At 36.3% G+C, this 21040-nt stretch overlaps 1 protein-coding gene across 1 annotated transcript in view; it reads right to left on the bottom strand.

Annotated features, from left to right (window-relative positions):
• gabbr1a (gamma-aminobutyric acid (GABA) B receptor, 1a) overlaps positions 1-21040 on the bottom strand; it is a 123948-nt gene that overhangs the window by 34052 nt on the left and 68856 nt on the right. The window contains exons 13-16 of the mRNA XM_087779176.1: positions 16620-16865; positions 12566-12629; positions 10072-10149; positions 2742-2892 (exon numbers count right to left, since the gene is read on the bottom strand). Of these exons, the coding sequence (XP_087635302.1) occupies positions 2742-2892; positions 10072-10149; positions 12566-12629; positions 16620-16865 (539 nt within the window). The remainder of the gene's footprint in view (positions 1-2741; positions 2893-10071; positions 10150-12565; positions 12630-16619; positions 16866-21040) is intronic.

Below are 21040 nucleotides of genomic sequence, written 5' to 3'. Positions count from 1 at the left end.
TCTCATCTTTCCTCATCTCTGCCATCAAAGATGCGAACGATTGATCTGAGCTGCAGCCGACGGTCCTTTGTTGTGACACGACCAGGAAACCTCGGGATGGAGATGATGACAAGCTGGAAACTACCAGATAAAGAGGTTTTGTTTTCTCACTTTGCAGCGCACTGGTCTCTGGTGAACCTTGGAGCATTTTTTAAATCCCATTTTTAATCCTATTTTGGCGTGGAAGAATGCAACAGGCGGGGTCCGTTCGGCCCACGAGGCAGATGTAGACACTCGACGCTTGACCTTAGCATGAAACCAATATTTGTAGAAATACAGCGAACAAGGACGAACACATCAAGTGACAGAATGAGTGAGATCTGAGAAATAATTATTGTGTTTTGGAGGCCGAAGCGAGAGAAATTCTAAAACTTTCAAAGACACAATGATCTAATCAAACTGCAAAAAGCAAAATCCAAGCCAATGAAATAAATGACGCTCAAACTAACAGCACCGTTAGACACGGTCTAATCTTGTTTGAGCTTGATCAGCCGAAATTCTCAACTCAGTCTAAGCCTAACATTTATACATTGATACATGTTAAACCGTCTAAAACCATGGATAAAGTAAAAACAAAATGTGTTGTCAAGCTTTACTTCCATTAAGAAACCCGTATTTTAATAAAGATTTGAAGAGAAGTTCAACATATTTACTCCTGTACCACAAGATACTTTGTTTTTTCCTGGCAAAGCACAAAGACCAATTATTATTACTGTTAATTTTTTTAAATTAATTTCCTGCTTCCTCGGTATTGCAGTATATTTAAAAGAAAATCTTTTTTTTTAATTCTTTATATTGAACTTAAAGGGCTTCGAATTTTTAAATATTGAATTTAAAAGGCTTTGAATTTTTTTAATATTGATTTTAAAAGGCTTCAAATTTTTAAATATTAAATTAAAAAGGCTTTGAATTTTTTTAATATTGATTTTAAAAGGCTTTGAATTTTTAAATATTGAATTTAATAGGCTTCAAATTTTTTATATTTATTTAAAAGGCTTTGAATTCTTTACATAAGGATTTTAAAAGGCTTTATATTTTTTAATATGGAATTTAAAAAGCTTTGAATTTTTTTTAATATTGATTTTAAAAGGTTTCAAATTTTTTAATATTTTATTTTAAAGGCTTCGAACTTTTTAATAACAAATTTAATAGGCTTTACATTTTTTTAATGTGGAATTTCAAAGGTTGTGAATAAAAAAATATTGAATCTTGAAAAAATATTTTTGAAAATTGAAATTAAAATATCAAACTGAACGCGTGAAAATATATGATAATTGAATATCATCCATCCGTCCGTCCGTCCATCCATCCATCCATCCATCCATCCATCCATCCATCCATCCATCCATCCATCCATCCATCCATCCATCCATCCATCCATCCATCCATCCATCCATCCATCCATCCATCCATCCATCCATCCATCCATCCATCCATCCATCCATCCATCCATCCATCCATCCATCCATCCATCCATCCATCCATCCATCCGTCCGTCCATCCATCCATCCATCCATCCATCCATCCGTCCACCCACCCATCTATCCATCCATCCATTCACCCATCTATCCATCCATCCATCCATCCATCCACCCACCCACCCATCCATCCATCCATCCATCCATCCATCCATCCATCCATCCATCCCAGGCCACATTTGGAAAACATACATAACCTAATAATTAGCACAGCTTGCATCTCATTAAAAAGTAACACTTTTAAATGTGACATTTAAATACACAGAACAAACTGATTCCAGTATAAAAATAATGTTTTTAAAAACCTCAAGAATCACTGGTGTATTCTTGTCTCCTAAAGTAGCGACTGGAGAACTTGTTTTTATATATATCTGAAAACGTCTTTGACTTGTTTTGGCAACTGAGAGTAGCCGTCTGCGTCTGAATCCTAATGGTCTCTCTGCTGGAGGAACGAACCTCCGGCGCTCCTGATAATCTTCCAGAATTACAGGACTTGAAATCACTTTGACCAGGTCACACATAGAAACAGCATGTTTTTAAACAAAAAAAAAAAGAAAGATACGCTGCAGCGAGTTCACCGACATCTATTAATCTTAGAAATCCTCGGATCACCGGCTTTTTTTTTTTTTAAAACAGGCGACCGATTTGAATTTCGTGGAGACGTCGGCGTCAGACTGTGACAAAGAGAAAAAAACCAGCGGGAGGAATATAAGTCCGGATATATTATAGTACAGTGCAGCCGCTAAACTGCCTTTTCAACGTGAATATTAACCTCTAACGGAGGGGAAGGATCTCCGCTGAGCACGAGTTATATTTTTTCTGTCATGGCTGTCTCTCCCTGTATCACGTTCTTCCACGAAAAATCTCACAGCCGGAGCGCGAGCACATAAATGATGGGCTCTGCTAGAGCAGCTGCAGGGTTGTTACACCGCGTCACTTCTATTCACATGTCAAATTTCCAGAACCCGCGTGGCTCCTCCGAAAAGGTGACCTTCACACACAGCAGCCGCTTTAATAACGGAAAAAAACCTGTTTAATTCAACGGCAAATTCATTACTTTTGAAAAAAATCGTTACAAATGAACGACCTTGAGGTCTGTTTGTTTGTTTGTGTGCAGGTGCAAAACTCAAAAGCTTTGTGGCGTACATTTTTAAAATCCTGAGAAATAATTAATAAGATTGTATTGATCAGGCGGGGTTGTTGTTGTTGTTGTTGTTTGCTCACCGCACGTTGCCGTTGTAGATGTTGAAGGTCAGGCAGACGATGCCGAGCAGGATCCCGAGGCCGGCGAAGACGGAGACGGCGGCGAAGAGCTTCTGGGACAGGTAGCGGTACTCCTCGATGACCACGGTCCGGTCGGCTGGAGGGCCGGCACCTGGACGGAGGGGGGGGGGATGAAGGTCAGGAAATGTGGTCACTAAATGTTTTTACTCTGCGGAAGAATCCACTGTTTGAACAGGTTAATTCTCCAACAATCGCACTTGAGGACAATTTCCAGTTCATGAGCAAATTTAAAAATGTGTCAAAATGTACTTAGAAACTGTTAATGACATTTCCATGTCTTGTTTATATAAATCTACATTTTATTTGGACATTTTTAACAAGAAAATTTACTATTTTTCCCCATGATTGGGTGATCAAACACGGAATTAGCTCCTAGCTTAGCATTTCAAATGTTGACAGTTTCCGACCAGTTTTTTTTATAATTATACCTTTGATATCGTAATATAGTTTTGTACGTTAAAGTAAAATTTCTTATATAAAAAAAGCCGATAATTCCGATGAATCAACTCCAAAACCGATGGGAAGAAAATGTTAAGCTAACTTGCTAGCTTAGCTATAACAATGCTAGCAGCTGTCGTTTTTCATTTGTATCTTAGTATTTTTTAATTGAATAGAATCCTTTCAATGAATTTAAAATATAAACAAAAGTAAACCAACAAGTTCTAATATCAAAAAGATGACATTTTCATGACTAATAATAAATAATAATAAACTAATAAGTGGATGCATGTTGTTTACAACCCGGTATCATTTATGAATTATTCCGCTCAATGATCAATTGTCGATAGGTTTATAATAAAAAATAAACTTTTTTTTTTTCCAATGACTGTAGTGTTTATTATGTTTATAGTAGTGATGGTCTGATGAAGCTTCATGAAGCAGTGTCATTATTTTCAGAGTCCACTAGATGGCGGTCTCTGCACTATCCTCCTTTGTTTTGAACAACTGTATTAAAGAAACATCATGTCATTTTTAAACTGATGGCGCCACCTACTGACCTCTAAACAAAACATAACACTGTTTCATGAAGCTTCATTAAACCATAGCTAGTTTCTAATTTAAACCCTTAAATGTATCAATGAAAAAAGCTGAGTTTATTAGACTAAAATACTTTCATACAAAACTCTCCTAATGTTATTATCAGTAAAAACAAAACAACCTTCTCTAGAGGAATATTTTAGAGATAAATAAGACAAAAACATTATCAAAGAAAACCAGTTTGTTTATTCATGAGTCATGCATTATGAGCCACAGTTGAAATGAAGCTTCTTTTCAAAGCTCTGGTGGGAAACACAGATATTAATTGATGTTTACAAGCCTGTTTAACCTTGTTATGGAACATACGCTGGTGTGTGTTCGGGGGGACCCCAGTGTAGCCGAGTCTGGCCTCGAAACAGCCCTTGATCAAATCTCACACACTACATTACATCCATACTTTTGGCTTCGTTCAAAAAGAAAAGTGGCGGTTTTTTAGGGTGTTTCCACTGAAATATCAAGATTTTTTTTGGTGCTGTTTGGTCAAAAATAGCAAAAGAATTACGACAAAAATGTTGAATGTATGCCCTAGATTAAGTCGGCAAATATAGTAATTTAACGACAAATATTTTATCATTTCGGTCTCAGGAAAAACAAAGTATTTATGAAGCACAAGTCCTTGAATATCGGCGTGGAAAGAAAAAGTTGACCGTAAGTTACACAACGAATAGTTTTGCCCTTGACGTGTCCGTCCTTCTTCCACTGTCCTCCTTCTCGCTGTTGCTCAAATCAGTTAAATGTCAGTTAAATGTCAGCGTTATTAAATTATATTTCTATCGCCGACAGACTCACGTCTCTAAAAAGGATAAATAGCCGCCGCGCATTTACTCAAGGACAACGGACAAGTTTAGAGACTTAAAAATAAACCTCATTGTAGAAAATATGGCGTAAAATATTATAAATACACACTTTGGGTTTGTGTATTTTGTTTTTTTTACTATCATTAATCATTATTTATTAAGATATTCCACCTTTTTTAAACACAAATTGAGCCGATGTCTGTAAATAGATTTTATTAGGTTGAAAAAAAGGGTTTCTGCTATATTTACTTGTGTTAATGGAATTTAATGATTCCCCGATGCTTCCAGAACGCAAAGATGATTACTAAAAAATGAATCATGGGAAAAAAAAATAAACATTTAGACCTGAGGGACAAACCCGGCAAAAAAGATGTGAAGAGGTAAAAAGCTTGTGATTTCCAATATCCAGCAGCGATTTAAGAGGAATGTCTTTGAGGAATATATTTTTATATCCGCATGGTGTTATAAAAAAGGAATGTGCATCGATGCTTCCGCGACGTTTGATGCTGAATAACAGATGGAAACTGAGATGTTCCTTTGCTAGAGTGGAGGTAACTTGCTCTAGTTAACTTGTCTGGAAGATTTGTTTAGTGAAAGTCTTCTATTTTTTTTGGTGGTGAAGTTCGTGACTTAGTATTGATCTATAAATCGGAGACAATTTCCTACAATTATTTATCAACTAATGTTTATATCCTTGAATGAAGATTTTTATTATCGTTTTATTAGGTTTTATAAGGAAAAAACAACCTTTAAAAGAACGAAATTGACACTTTGTCAAAATGTTCTTAGAAACTGTTCATGACGTGTTTCTTTTTAACATCTCCATGACTTGTGTATATAAATCTACATTTTCTTTGGAGGTTTTTAACAACAAAATGTACAATTTTTTCCACATTATTAAAGAGTAAAACACAGAATTAGCTCCTAGGTTAGCATTTCAAATGTCACAGTTTCTGACCAGTTTTAATTATACCTTTGATAATGTAATTATTCAAATTTCAACGTTTCATTATTTGAAATGTTAAATTTAACCACTCAATATTCTGATGGCACTGATATACTTCCATACTTATCTCCATAAAAAACATAAACTCTCTCCACACAAGCTGAAAATAATAATAATAAATATGTGAAAAAGAAAAAATAAATACATTTAATTCTAGTTAGCTTTCCCAAAATATTAAAATAAAATCCCAAGTAAATTCCACAAACTTGGATTGAATTTGAATATTCAATGATAGTGTTTTACGCATTTGATGTAGATATTTTAATCACAAGTATAAAGACACCTGTGATATATATATATTTTTAATTGAAAGTACTATGACTGTCAAATGATGATAAAACAGACCAAATATATAACTTCTATATCGAAGTATTCAAAATGGCTGCCATTTTAGGTAATTTATTTTCAAAAAGGAAAATATAATAGGTATATTATTTGAAGTATTAAAGGCAAAACTTTTATTAAATGAGGCAAATTGACCTGCATTGTAATACAGTTATTTCTACTTCCTGTGTGTTGCACAAGTTAATATTAATCCCTTTCTTTTACAATAAAAATCTTCATTTCTATCAAATCTGTGAAGTTTCACAGCTGTAACCTGAGTAAATGGACTCTGACGTCGGTTCAACAAGGGTCGGCCGGACACCATCGACCACGTCGCCCACGAACACAGGTGTCTGAGTCGTGCACCTGTTTATACTTCGGTGTGTAAGAGAAAGTATTTGACGTGTGTGTGTGCATTTCAGAAAGGAAGCAGAGCAGAAGTGTCAGCGCCGTATGAAGCTGATGTGTCAGATGTCGGTGAAGAGTGTCGCCCCCCCATCCCGCCCTCTTTCCTCCGGGGGCCGCCGAGTGTCAAGACGCCCATCAAGCTCTGTTTTGATGCCATGACACTATCGTCATGCGATGGTTGAGGTCGGACTCTCTCCGTGTTGTGACGTTCAGATGGAGGGTTGTTGACTGTTTGCCATCTGTTGGATGAACCCGCCTCCTCCGTACGGACCATGTGTGGCACAAATGTGCAGTGAGTCAAACCTACATACTGTACATGTCAGTGCAAACATCCACGCAACAACACGAGCGTCACATGACCGGAAAACTGCTTTAAAGCAGTGGGTCAGAGACACTGAGAGATGATTTGAAGTTACCAGCGAGAAAGTCTTTAACTTTGTGAACAAATGAACGTGTATTTAAGAAAAAGCAGGGGGAAAAAAAAGAAAATGTAATTATGCCAGTTGGACACAGGGGGCGCCAGAAACAATATTTTCCGTATTACATAAAGGGTCTTTAACAAATTGCAATTTGTAGATTATCTTGATAAATGTCGAAACAAATCATGAGTCACAAAATGATTGAATGCTTAACAGAAGCCAATACAAAATAACTAATACTGAAGGTTTAACAAGCAACTAACTAATTAAAACAAGTAAGTAAAGTAGACAGTTAGCACGTCCATATCACTGGATGGTAGATTTCATAGTTTACAGGTGTTTATCTGAGGAATGTTTGCCTTTTTATTATTTAATCATTAAGATATGACTCACATTCAACACATTATATTTTGATTATTGTGTGAAGCTGCCTTGATAAAGTAATAAATAATAATATAATGATGAATCTTAATCCAAAAATGTATCAAAAAATAGTTTGGAAAAGTAAGGATATTACAAATTTTAGTTTGTTTATTTAGCAATTTATTATAGGAAAAAAGACATTTAAAAATAAATAATAATATAAAATGAGTATAAAAGAAAGTGTGTAGTTAGCTTTAAGAAACATTGAAACTACTAAATTTCTTTTTTTTATTTTTAAAAGTAAGAGTATTAGTTAGAGTAAGAGTTGATGAAAAATATTGGTTAATAATAATAATAATAAGATAATAATAATAAGATAATATAAATTACTTCCGGGGGGTTTCTTTTCCACTCACTTTGAAGGACAGGATCAAAAACATATTAATTAAACAAAATAAGTGTAAAAATAAAATACAACATTTTTTCTCTGACCTCACAAGGCCCGTTATAATCCAGTCAGAGGGGCGCATGTCGCCCCCGGGCCACACATTTTCAGGACCATCAAGCGGCCTGTTAGTGGATCATTAGCTCGACGCGATGTTAAGAATGAAGCGTCTTCAGATCATCTGCTGCTTCATAGTTAAAGAAACCTGTTATCACCTGCACTGATGTGTAATGAGGACATTTTTACTTTCTGCGTCAACCATCCATTCAGCTAATGTGTGCGCCGTTTAAAACCCTCCTCCGTCCTTGATCAAGGAATTGAGACAGGCTGTTGCCATGGATACCCGGCTCTATAACAGTTGCCACAGCGATTAGAGGCAGGAGCTAAGCTGAAGTGGTTGTTAGGGCGACCGGCGGAGTGAGGAAGCGAGGGATGGAAGGAGCGACGCGTATGTTTAACACACGGCTAAACAAGCGCAGGGGTTACGTTTAACTCCTTCCTCCCCCAAACACGTCCCCCACCTGTCTCATTAGAAAGAAAAAAAAACAACTTGAAGCAACTCACGGGGCGAAGAAATGCCTCATTTTCTCGAGGATGTCACTATTTAGTCAAAGATAAACAGTTTCCATCGGCGGGAGGAAGTGATCAATACCCGCTCGTCAGGTTTCTAAGACTCTAAGCCGGAACATCTAAAGATTTGGAATCCGATTGACGCGACCCTTCCTCTCGCGTGTTTTTCTATGACCTGAAATCACAAGCCCCTGCAGATTTCGGTTGATCTCGGGCGAGAATTTTCTTCTTTTTTTTTTTATTAAAAAAAGCATCTCCCGCCGGACCAGAGAGCCACGGAAGATTGATTTGTGGCACGACTCAAGTATGTCACCTCTCCGGGGAGTGGAAGGTCTGGTAAACACGAGCCGCGACATTTGTTTTGGATTCTCAGTCCCAGGACTTCTTATTTTTTTTTAGAAAAATCAGTTTGTTGCACATATTTGGAGATCATGTGTGACCAACAATGAGGAGGCAGTTTTCGAACAGAAAAGCAGGACAACTGGAGGAGCCCCTCCAAATATACAAGATGGACTCAATTGTGATCGGAAAAAAAAGCGTAAAAAAAGTAGCAAAAAAATGTTTCCATTAGTTAAGCACCAAGTGATACACATGTAATAAATTACACAAAAACACACATTCTGCTATTACCATGAACAGGAATTTGGGTGTGTATCAAAACCTGTGTAAGATTTATACACTTTATTGTGTATATAAACTAATACAACTTTTGGTGTTACATTTCTGATGATTTTTTTCAATTAAAAAGTAAAATAAAAACCATAAACAAATATATTGTGTAGCATTAATTTAATTATTTTCCCATTATATATTTATTATATTATATAATATATTTTGATAGACTTTTTAATTTTTTATTAATTGTAATTGTTACATATGTATAATGACTATTTATTGGCCCTTCCTACTTATCTATAATAAAGTATTTGGGCATACTAGTATACGTATTTTATTATTATTTGTATTTGTCTCCCGGAGGAAACGCAGCGATGCATGTTCGCATCCTGCTAACAAAAAGAAAAAGAAAAAAAACAACTTTAAATGTGAAAAATAGCGAGTGGGTCTCTTTTTTATATATATCTTTTTTTTACTTTCTTTTATTGACACAGGAATTACACATGAAAACACCGCCAGTGCAAACTGGCAACGAAATGTTGTTGCTTGGCAACCGTTAAAAAACACTGCATAGAATGAATCTACATAAAAAGTATACATATATATATACAAGTTAAAAAATTGAGTAGTATATTTTATAATACTAATAGTTATAAAGTATAAATAGAATAAATAAATAATGTTTTAAATATCGTATTGTTATTTGTACTATTTACATTAAATTAACAGGAACAAGTAATACATACATAAATGTTTGACTGTTATCCTGATGCTTTTATCTGTTTAAATTTGATTCTTTAACTTAACCCTTGTGTTTTCTTTGGGTCAAGGTGACCCGGTGGCATGGAAATGGAAACTGGGTCACCTTGACCCAGACATAACACAAGGGTTAAGTTGCATTTAAATTTTTTTTTATTATTATTATTTCGAAAATGTATGACGTACCTTTTAGTTGTATCAATGTCGTACAGTGGTTTTAAGTTACCATATTTATATTTATAGTACATTAAACCCTATTTAACCCAAGTAAATAAATGTTTGGAAAACAAGAAACAAAAACATTTGGACTTTATCCCTCTGTCTATGCATGAGTCTCTAAAGAATGTGAGCCAAACTTGTGGTTTAAAAAAAAAAAGATCCGGCGTGTCACTCTGACAGCGAGAAAGTCTAAATTAAGCTTCAGTGACGAGGTCTAATGGCAAAGAAAAACATGGCGGCACAGTTGCGGGGGCAGACAGAGACTGGAGGGGGGGGCAGATAATGTAAAAAGAGAATGTCATCTCACCGATCCAAACATCTTCACCGGACCAGGAGAGGTTCTTCTGAGAGCTGTCATAATAGCCAATCTTCTTATAACTGCCCCCTGAGAGAGAGAGAGAGGAGAGAACAGCAGATGAATAAATCAAACGTCCAGGAATAAATTGGTTTAATTATGACTGAATCAACTTTGGATTTTACACCTGCTTCTACGTGCCTTTCCTCGCAAACTTGTCCGCCACTAATTGGCTCGTCGAACATGAGTTTGACGAGCTTGTTCTGTCGTTTTTTTTTTTTTAAGTTGAATTAATCATGAATATTTTATTCAATAAGATAAAAACGAAGCCTTTTTTATTCAAACCTCGAGATTTGGTGATTATTTTATTTGGAATTATCATCTTTACCTTAAAGCCCCGAGAATATTTCGCATTTATTATTGACATGCTCTTATTTTAATTTGCACATTTAACTCAGTAGCTACAACAAGTAAATCCTTCATAAAATATCTTAGAAAGTAAGACGATATGATATATTGTGATACTGTAGTAACAAGGATATATTTGTAGTATTGTCGAATACTTGACTCTAGTGTTTTACAGACCACATGACTCTTGACGAAGTCCTAACTGCTTTCATTTGTTTTCAAACCAAAATATGACCAAAAATCAGCTTTAAAAGCTGCTGGTGTCACTGTATCCTCTCGTCCTCAGTCATCAGCGGAATCACTGTTAATTTGTTATTGTATCGATACTATGATGTTTATTGGCAAGAATCTAGTGATACAATACATATCATGATAAAGGGTCAACAACACAATGTATCGTGATACTGTAGTAACAAGTATATATTTGTAGTATTGTCGAGTACTTGACTCTGGTGTTGCAGGATTTACAGACCACATGACTCTTGACGAAGTCGTAACTGCTTTCATTTGTTTTGAAAGAAAATATGTCGAAACTTCAACTTTAAAAGCTGCTGGAGTCGACTGTATCCTCTCGTCCTCAGTCATCGCCAGGATCGTGCAGGATTAATTGCAACACAAAATTGAACAAATGTAGTGAATATTTGCATCTTAATTGTAAATAAATAACATTTGACTTATTGTGTACTTTATATACACTTATATAAACCAAAAAAGAACCATGATATGAAGATAAAGTATAATATCAATATAAAGTTTAATAGCCAAAAAAAAAGGTACATTCTTTTTTGAATACCGATACCGTTGGGGGAAACAAATATTGAGATGTATCGGTTTATCAACATTTTATCACATCCCCGCTGTATAGACCTTTTTTTATTTTAATATTGTAGAGAATTTAATTTGTCCTACGCTTTTGAATGCACCAAAGTCATTTAGTCATTCACCGTAATGAGCACAAAGTGTGCAAATGTAACGCGATTTTAAAGTTTTCCCTCCTTTCTTAAGTCAATTAAGGGACATTTAAAGCTAGTTATTTTTTTGGGTTAACCACATTTAGTGTATTTATATTTGTCAACAGTATTGTAGAGTGTGTATATTTTTTAAATCATCATCAAAAGAACGCCATTTACGTTGTTACATCCAGCCTTGTTTTCATTGTTAATGTTTGTTAAATTTGTCATAACTGTCCTCAAAGCATCACCAGTTTGATTAACGCAAATCAACTTCATTTGTTTGATTGAGTCTGGTTCTCTCAAGGTTTCTGTCTCATACAGATCATATTTAAGACAAACATACACTTGTCTTATAACTGAGTCTCGTAACATGTTAATAATAATGTTTCTGACATATTTTTTAGGACTTTTTGAAGCTGAGATCGTCGAGAAATACAGTTTTAACTGATAATAACAACGGACAAGCATAAAACTCAAATGGTAGAACTGCTTTTACGGTGTATTTTACTCACTGAAAACACTGAATGAACAGATAAAATAAACGAGAAACGAAGGAGGCTGACAGAAGGACAAACACAGAGGCATCGGGGGGGACGAGGAGGGGAAGAAGAAGAAGAAGAAAAGGCTGAAAAAAAAAGAAAAGAAGCAGCTTATGAAGGCAGCCTTGACCAGGAATACTGATGAGGTCCCAGAGTGATTCAGGGATTCAAGTCAGGTCACCTCATTGCTGATGCCAAATTACCTCGACACCACAACAGGAAACATGAGAGAGAATGCGAGGCGGAAAAATGGGCAGGATTATAAATTCCCGTCCTTCAGGACGGCGGAGAAACAGAGGTACAAAATAATCCTCAACCTTATCCTCTACAGGGAAACTCATTAAGTCACGGGTGACAAATAGGATGCCGTCTGGAGAAAGCGCTTAAAACGAGAGCTTGTGGCCAATTACAGTGAAGCTTTGAGACGACTTGCTGAAGCACGTTGTCGCTATAATTAAAGGACATTGAGACCAATGTTAGCGGAGGCCACTGCTAACCCCCCCCCAGAGAGAACTTTGCAGTGAGATGAAGAAAATCTTTACACACGTTCAAAAATTCAGTGTAAGATGCAGGATATTTAATGACGGAAGAGAGTTTTCTTCCTACCTTGCAGCTGTTCGATGAGGGTCATGGCCATCCTTGAACCCTGAGCGTCAAACACCACTTGACCCTGAAACAAAAACAAAAGAATATCATTTAAAACATCATTTTTAAAGTCCTGTCTCCTTAAAAAAATATATATTTGTATTTATATGTCTGATAATCATTTAGATATTTGAACAGATCCTCATCTACCTCTAGACTCCAAACATCCTGGCATGGAAACTGTTCATTAATTACGACCACTGGTGAAAAGCTTTGTCTTTTCTGGCTCAGCGACACCAAGAAAATTATAATTTCTATGATGGTTTGATGAAGCTTCATGAAGCAGTGTCATGAAGAGTCCAATAGATGGCGAACTTATCTGTATTTATTTTAAAATATTTTATGTTTTAAAAATGTTATTGTTCAGACTATGAGGCACACTTTAAATCCTTTAATCCTTTACGACCTGTTCTAGTAGAAGAACTCACATTTTCCGATCCTTAAAACTCTTCACTGGCTGCCAGTTTCTTTCAGGATCTATTTTAAAATTCTGGTTCTTACTTTCAGATCTATTCATGGTCTTATGGTCTCAAGGCTGGATCAGTGATCTGATCCAGCCTTGAGACCATAAGAGTGATCTGATCCAGCCTTACACCCCAGCTCGGGCTCTGAGGTCTGTGGATCAGAATCTACATATGGTTCCTGAACATGGTTCAGGACCAGAGGAGAGAAATCCTTCCAGGCTGTTGCTCCTAAGCTTTGGAATGATCTCAGAAACATCTTAAGACATTCTTATTTGTGCAGGTTTTTCCCTTAATTTCTCATGTTGTCTTGACCTTTTAAAGTTTTTAAATATGTATGTATTTTAACTGTGTATTGTTTTTGATTGTTTAAGCGCTTTGTGACCCAGGTTTTTTAAAAGGCGCTTCACAAATAACCTTTACTTACTTACTAACTACGAGTTAATCCTGGTTTCTAACGTCAAACACTTTTAAAATATGGCCAAAATGTTTGAGTACGACTTGGTAAACTCAATGCACTTCATAATCCCTTTGCGTCTAATTTATCAAAAAAGACCCGTATATTCATACTGCGCCATACAGTCCGAAAACTACCGTAAGATTTTCATTTGGGAAAATGAAACTGCAATGAATCACCAGATTTGTTGCTCAGTCTTAAACAAATTGTTGCCATTAAGGTTCTGGACTGATCGTTTCCCATCACGGCTGATGAATATAATACATCATTTAGCCAAAATGTATTTTAAATGTTCTGCAAGATTGCAACAGGGCACTAGGAAAAGATGTAAACCATCCATCTGTATGCGCTTCCATACGAAAAACAAACAAACTGTAAATCAATATATTGAAAAACAACCTTATTAAAATAAAACGTCAACTCTCTGCTTCACTCCGAATCTGAATCGCTCTCTAATCCGAGCATATGTAACGACGTCCTCAGAACTCTCTCTTACCTAATGCTCAATCTGTCGACCACCGTTGAGAGAGCAAAAAGGTCGACAGCTCTTGAGGTCAAATGTTAAAACATGTCACTCATATATAAACCTTCGAGTCCAAATATGTACTTTGTAAAGAGAAGGAACCATGCTGTGGTTCTGAAAAAAAAAAAAAAGTATTTTTGGATCACGTTGTGAAGTCAAGATCGTTTGAAGCTCAAGAATTAAAAGTGTAAATAATTAAAACGTTACATAATGAGCTACAATCGTTATTGATTCTTCCTTTGAAAAAGTCGAGATCGACTCCTCGGGAATTATATGAAAGAAACGAGTCCGGATTTACGTCACGCCGTCGTTGAGCCGTGACTCAAGAGTGTTTTTCAGGTCGTGAGCTTTCATTTCGGTTCCATTTGTAGAACGCGTCACGATACTGCTGGAATTAAAAATTAACTCCGCACACTGCGGCACAACATCCCTGCTCGTTTGTAGCGTCCCATCACAGAAGACAACAAAAGAATGCTGGGTAAATTTGAAGTTGGAAGTATCCATTAAGGTCCAAATGGATTTCAGGAGAATAAACACAATTTGAGCGTAAATAGTCCCGTAAACACAATATAGCATAAGGCAGCTATTAAGAGTTAAGATAAAAGTATCGGTAAAATAGTTACCCTTAAACATTGTTATTTTCAATCAGGATTGTAGCAACGGTTTGCCTTTGTGCTAATATTATTAATAATACTGATGGTGATTAATAACATGCTATTAAACAGATACAGAGACTCGTGTATTTCAATCAGTTTGTGTGTTTCCTGTTTTGCTCAGGGCGAGTTTAGAGATGCAAGCGCTTTAAACTTTAGACCATCTGGCACGACAGACACGTCAGTGTTTGCTAAAAGTTCAAACACTCAAACAGTTTGAGTCGTAAAAATAACAACAATAAACACACACAAAAAAAAATCCTTCAGCGGCTACTGGTAATGTGTTTTTTTTATCTAAGACCTACTATACTCTGATGGGCAGGATTTGGGACGTAAACTTCAGACTGTCTCGGGGCGTTTGTTCGCCAAAATTGCATGACAACACTCGTCCTCGCTATTACATTTGTCAGTAGATCCATCAAACACAGAGGGAGAGGAAGATCGTTCCAAAGCTTAGGAGCAACAGCCTGGAAGGATTTCTCTCCTCTGGTCCAGAACAAGTTAAGGAACCACCAGTAGATTCTGATCCACAGACCTCAGAGCCCGAGCTGGGGTGTAAGTCTGGATTACTGATGTAAGGAGGAGCCCGACCATGAATAGCTCTGAAAGTAAGAACCAGAATTTTAAAGTTGATCCTGAAAGAAACTGGAAGCCAGTGAAGAGTTTTAAGGACCGGAGAAATGTGAGTTCTTCTACTAGAGCGGGTCAGAATTCTCACTGCAGAGTTCTGAATCAACTGCAGGCCAGACAGCTCCTTCTTGTTTAGACATGTTTGTGTTACTTTGTATCTTGTATTCCAAGCAGAAATGAAGAATAAGTTATATTCAGGTGACACAAAATCCAGAGTAAAAGATCTCTATATATATGGGGCATGAAGGACAATTTTTGTTTTTAAGTAAACAACGAAAAAAGTGAGCAAGACAACCAAGTGAGATGTGGAAATGACTGGTCAAACGGGGAGAGTTGCAATTATTCTACACTGAATATAATACAAGTTACTTTGTATCATATTAGTTACGTTTAAAATATCAAATCTACACTGAACACATCGACAGCAATGCGACAAAAAGACAAAAGCAAATCTCCGACAACTATTTTGCTCTGAATTTTTGACCTCCCGCCACTAGATGGCAGTGCTTCAGCTGCAGGATCCCGGAACGGCAAGTTTTTGGATAATAATTTCCTGTTTATATATAATTTACTTAAAAAGACACGTGAAATTGTGACTATTATGCTTATTGCGTAGATATTCTGAATACTATCTGTGTAAGTTTAATTTAATGAGATCCTGAAATATAAAATAACAAAATGTATTAAACAATTATCAAAACTGTTCATTGAGCAGTTGTGAATGTCAGAGTTCATGTTTCAATATAAATATAAATGTACACTTTGAAGTCGCTTTTAAAATGAAAAATGTTCCCGTGGGCAGAAAAGTTCATAAAGAAAACCCTTAAAAAAATGAAAAGATTTCTTCTTTTTTTTAATTGTTTTTATGCAAGTCATTCATCAGAAATGTTAAACTGTTCTGTTCTTTCAAAAAGCAATTAAAAGTAAAGTTTAAATTGATTAGATAAGCAGGAATAACATTGGTGCCAATTCAGTATTTTCTATTATTCAGAGAATTAAAAAAACAAATAAAATCCTGAAAATAATAAAAAAAGAACATAATTATTGAAATATTGTTTTAAAATAAGTCTTACATTTCCATCAAAACACTGGTAACTTTAACCTTCAGTGTGAAGTGCAAAGTGAGAAGTGGGATTGAATAAAAAGGTTAAAAACTGGTGCAATAACAAGAATATATTCAAGCGACCACTCAACAAAAACCCACGTCCGCTCCAAGAACCCTCCTCAGAAAGACGTTCCGAGTGACCATTAAGCCGAATGTCAGAACTAATTCGCTATGAAATCCACTCACCGAGACGCCCTCGAAGGAGCTTGTGTTGAGCGCTCGGTAGATCTCAGACGTGATGTCGTGATTGTTGTAGTTAAAGTCCTCCAGTCGGCGGCCCTTGGCCTTCAGCGGCGCCACCGTCTTGTTCAGAGCCAGAGCCAGAGCCCAAACGGCGTCGTAAGCCAGCGGAGCTTCCTGAAACCCTCCGGTCTCCTCCGGGTTTTTGCCTCCCAGACGAGACATCAGGGCGGCCAGAAACTCCTGAGACGTCTAATTGGAGAGAACAGAGAGGACAGAGAGGAAATCAGGTTATTTGTTGGTTTTATTCGTTCTTTCAATTCAATTTAACCGCAGCCTTATATCTCCACGCAATAACATTTAGTCACCCTTTGTTCCAGCTCTGGGTCAAGGTGACCCTGAAACAAATGTGTTTGTGGCTGAGATAACATAAAGGTTAAAAAGTTATGGTTAGTGTTAAATATATCTACAGATATTTTTATTTATATATGGATTTATTATATTTTAAAATAGTCATCTGGACCAACTAATGAGAAAAAAAACTAAATTTTCCTTTTTTTATTTTTATTTTTTAACCCGTTTAAGTTGAGTGTAGTGTTTTTGGCTTATATATTTAACAGCACAAAAAACTGATATATTAGCCTCAATTTAAAATCACAAATATTTATGTAAACCGGACATTCGCAACATAAACAGACAAAAACAGACTGTTTTTAAAACTCAAGACTTACTTTTAAAACGGCCAAATTGACTGTAATTCTTGTTATTATATTATTATTATTCCAACTTGTGATGTCTCGGACATATTTGTTTTCAGGGCTTTGGATCACCTTGACCCAGAGACAACACAAGGGTTAAAACTTCTGTTTTACTTTTTTACTGTTGTTTTATAATCTGTCTGTAAGGTGTCCTTGAGGGTTTTAAAAGGCACTTTCTACATAGAATTTATCATATTTATTAACTAACCACTAACACACAGTGGACAACTTTTAGCACTGTTAAAAAGAACCACTTTCAAGAGTCAAAATTCCTTCATTTAAGAAAAAAAACATTCCATTGTAAAATAATTTTAATTTTCTATACAACATTTCTTAAATTGAGGATTTATTAAGGCCGTCCTTCATTTTGCCTTGATTTATTCTTCAAGCCAACTTTAATCTTTGGTATTTTTTATCAAATACAATTTGCTTGATTCTGTTATTAGTCAAAAAAGCTTTTAAGAAACTATATTACTGTGTTAGCCAGGGGTCCCCAAAACTTTTTTTCCTGTTAGGGCCACATCACTTTTTCCTTCTCTGATGGTTACAAAATAAATCAACGTAAAAAAAATGTATATACAACCCTCTCTGGGTTCTTCACAGATAAAGTCACAAAATAAACAACACTATTTGTGAAATAAATATTATTTGTTATTATTATTATTTCTATTTGTTCAGGCTTTTCCTTGAATTTCTCGAACTCCTGTGTTGTTCTCAGTATTATCTTGATCTTTAAAGTATGTACTTTTTTGAGTATTGTTTTGATTGTTTAAGCGCTTTGTGACCCTGGTCTCGAAAAGCGCTATATAAATAAATATTACTTACTTACTTACTTACTACTATTAACCAAATATCCTCTCAGGATTCTTCACAGAAAATAAATGTTAGACACTTAAATCACGATATCTTTCAAACCAGACCTATTTATAGAGCGAAACAACATGACACATATAATACCGTCCAGTAACCTTTTCCCCGCTGGAGAGCGAGAGTACAGTAAAATTTCCGAAACACACCTAAAATTTTGTTCTTCCCATTGAAATTCTTGCTCTTGCATTTGGCATTTCAATGTTCTGCTGCTTCCCATATATATAATTGACAACGCGCTCTTCGCAGACCTCGAGGTGTTCGGCAACGCCGGGCTTTATCCATGCTATGAGAGGGAGAGAAATATGCCAATTCCAAGTGAGAGAGAATTGAATTTTAAAATGATGACGAGCAGGAGTTACTGCCTGTAACTCTTATCGCCGGCTGAGCCGCACATCGACAGCTGAAGCTGCAGGTAGTGACAGGTGCTGTATTAATATAAACAACAGCTGCTGATGAAGTGCAGAGGTGCGATGGATGGGGGGGGGTAATGACGAGGAAGAGGAGGGTAAGCAAGGTGAGAAGAAGGAAAAAAAAAAGAAGATGATCCACACCGTAAAAAAAAACACAAAGAAGGTCGGACAATAGTTGGGGAGGGAAAAGGAAAAGGAGGAAGAAATGGTTGAAGTAGATTAGAGGAGAGGAACAATAGAGGGAGCGACGGCGCCAGGAGAGGATCCGGCTCGTACCTGTCGGGCTCTGACAAGTGTTAAAAAATGATGAAGGTGTGACGGTGATAATGCCGTCTCAGGCTGGGAAAAACGAAAAAAAGTCTGTTCTATTTTATATTTGCAATTAATTGAAGCGAGAAAAGGGAAATGACTGAGGTCATTTGAGGTTCATTAAAGCTGCCAACACACCAGGTGCTTCTTTAACGTCCATTAATCCTGCGGAACCGGAACCTTTAAGAGGGAAAAAAACAGGAGAGGAAAAACGGCGTCTTATTAAAGTATAATGTGAATAAAAATAGCATGTAATTCGTCAGAGACGCCGTGAATACCAGGCAGTGCTTTATTTTAAAACTCATTTTCAACCTTTAAATGCTGCGGCTAAGACGAATCCGAGATGAAAAAAAATCTCTACCGGAGATGTGCTGCTGATAACACTCGTATCTACTTGTGTCACATGACTTCATCTCTCTTTTCGTCAACATCTGGATTCTTCAACCCTTTCTCCACAGATCTATGAGTATAAATCATATACAAAACTGAATACAAAAACACTAGGATTGTTTCTAGTTGTAGTTTTCTTTCAATCAGTTTTTTGGTGTCACTTTGGTGAGTTAGTTTTCCTTGTGTCCACTCAAGGCTCGGGGGCCAGAAGCAAGCCGCCACATAGTTTGACGTGGCCCACGACAGCGTCGAAAGAAGTGTGTAGTTGGACTTGAAGTAAAATAATGCGAAGACTGAGACAAATCTAGATCTCAGACGATCATTTCGCTCGTGAAGTGTTGACCTCCCACCACTAGGTGGCAGTGCTTCAGCTTCAGAATCAACTGTTTGGGTGTGTCCCAAATGGCGCACTTGATATTTTGAGTGTACAAGTGCATCTCGATGAGCAGTGTGCCGAAATGTAGTGCGCAATGAGCACTCAATAGGTGCACTCAAACGGTCAGAGAATTGAGTGTAGATCGATGCACACTTTCCAACCGCAACAGTCGCCATCTTAGTGACGTAGGTGACGCTAAACGGTAGCTACGTCATAGACGACGCGTCTTTAAAGCAGATACCGGCGTAAATCTCTCGAGAAAACACCAATTTTACCACAAAACAACACAACCACAGTAATAACACAATGAAACGCAACTTAATAACTTGTTTCAATTGGCGATAATGTTCCAACAGTCGGTTGCGATCATCGTTTTACAGTGTACTTTAAAGCAGTGCACTTAGAAAAGTGCGCGATTTTTGACACAGCATTTTTTCTTTCAGAAAGCAAGTTTTTTAATTATTACTTCCTGTTTACATATAATTAACCCTAAAAGACATGTGAAGCTGTTGTACCACGATACTTATTGATTAGAATTTTCTGAATACAATATGTGTAAATTCAATTTTATGAACTCTTGAAAACAAAATGTATCGTATAGTTGTGATTTACACAGTTCATGTTTCAATAAAATATAAATCTTCACACTTAAGTCATTTTTAAGGCATTTAAAAGTACAGAAAGTTCCACGTAGCATTAGCAAATAAGATATTTATAAATAAAATCCTTAAAACAACACAACATCAACACATAATAAATAGATAAACTGTATCTTAAAAAATACTTGCTAGCTTAACAAGTCAATAACAGCTCTAGCAAAAACTTTAGATAATTCAAAATGTCTCTTAACTCAAATATTAATTTAAATTACAAAGATATAATTTTATGGAATTAAGAATATTCTAATGACATCTTCGTCTTTTTAATATAAATATTTATTCCATGTTATAAGTGTCTTACATCATATGAATTCCTTCTTCTAGATTCTATTCTACAGTTTCCACGTGTTGATCCGAACATTTGCTTCATATATTCTGACAACTAGAATCAAGCAATAACCGCTTTAACTGTCCGGAACCTCAATAATCCAGGAGATTGTATTGAGAAGACATTTTACTTAAAGCAAACACGCTCTGGCTTTAGGCATCGCTTGAGGAAAGAGTGAACCAAGTCATTAGGAGTCATCCTTCCGGGACCTGGAACGTCTGTGGTAAATTTCATGACAAAGCATCCAATTAAAAGTGAGACGACTTGGGCGGAGAGGCTGACACGACTCTGCTCCGGGGAATTTCCACGACACTGTCTCTTCCTAGA

Source organism: Callionymus lyra, chromosome 17, assembly GCF_982586985.1.
Source record: "Callionymus lyra chromosome 17, fCalLyr1.hap1.1, whole genome shotgun sequence".
NCBI classification, from domain to species: domain Eukaryota; kingdom Metazoa; phylum Chordata; class Actinopteri; order Syngnathiformes; family Callionymidae; genus Callionymus; species Callionymus lyra.
Note: the sequence above shows the minus strand (reverse complement) of the source record. Positions and strands in the feature narration are given on the sequence as shown.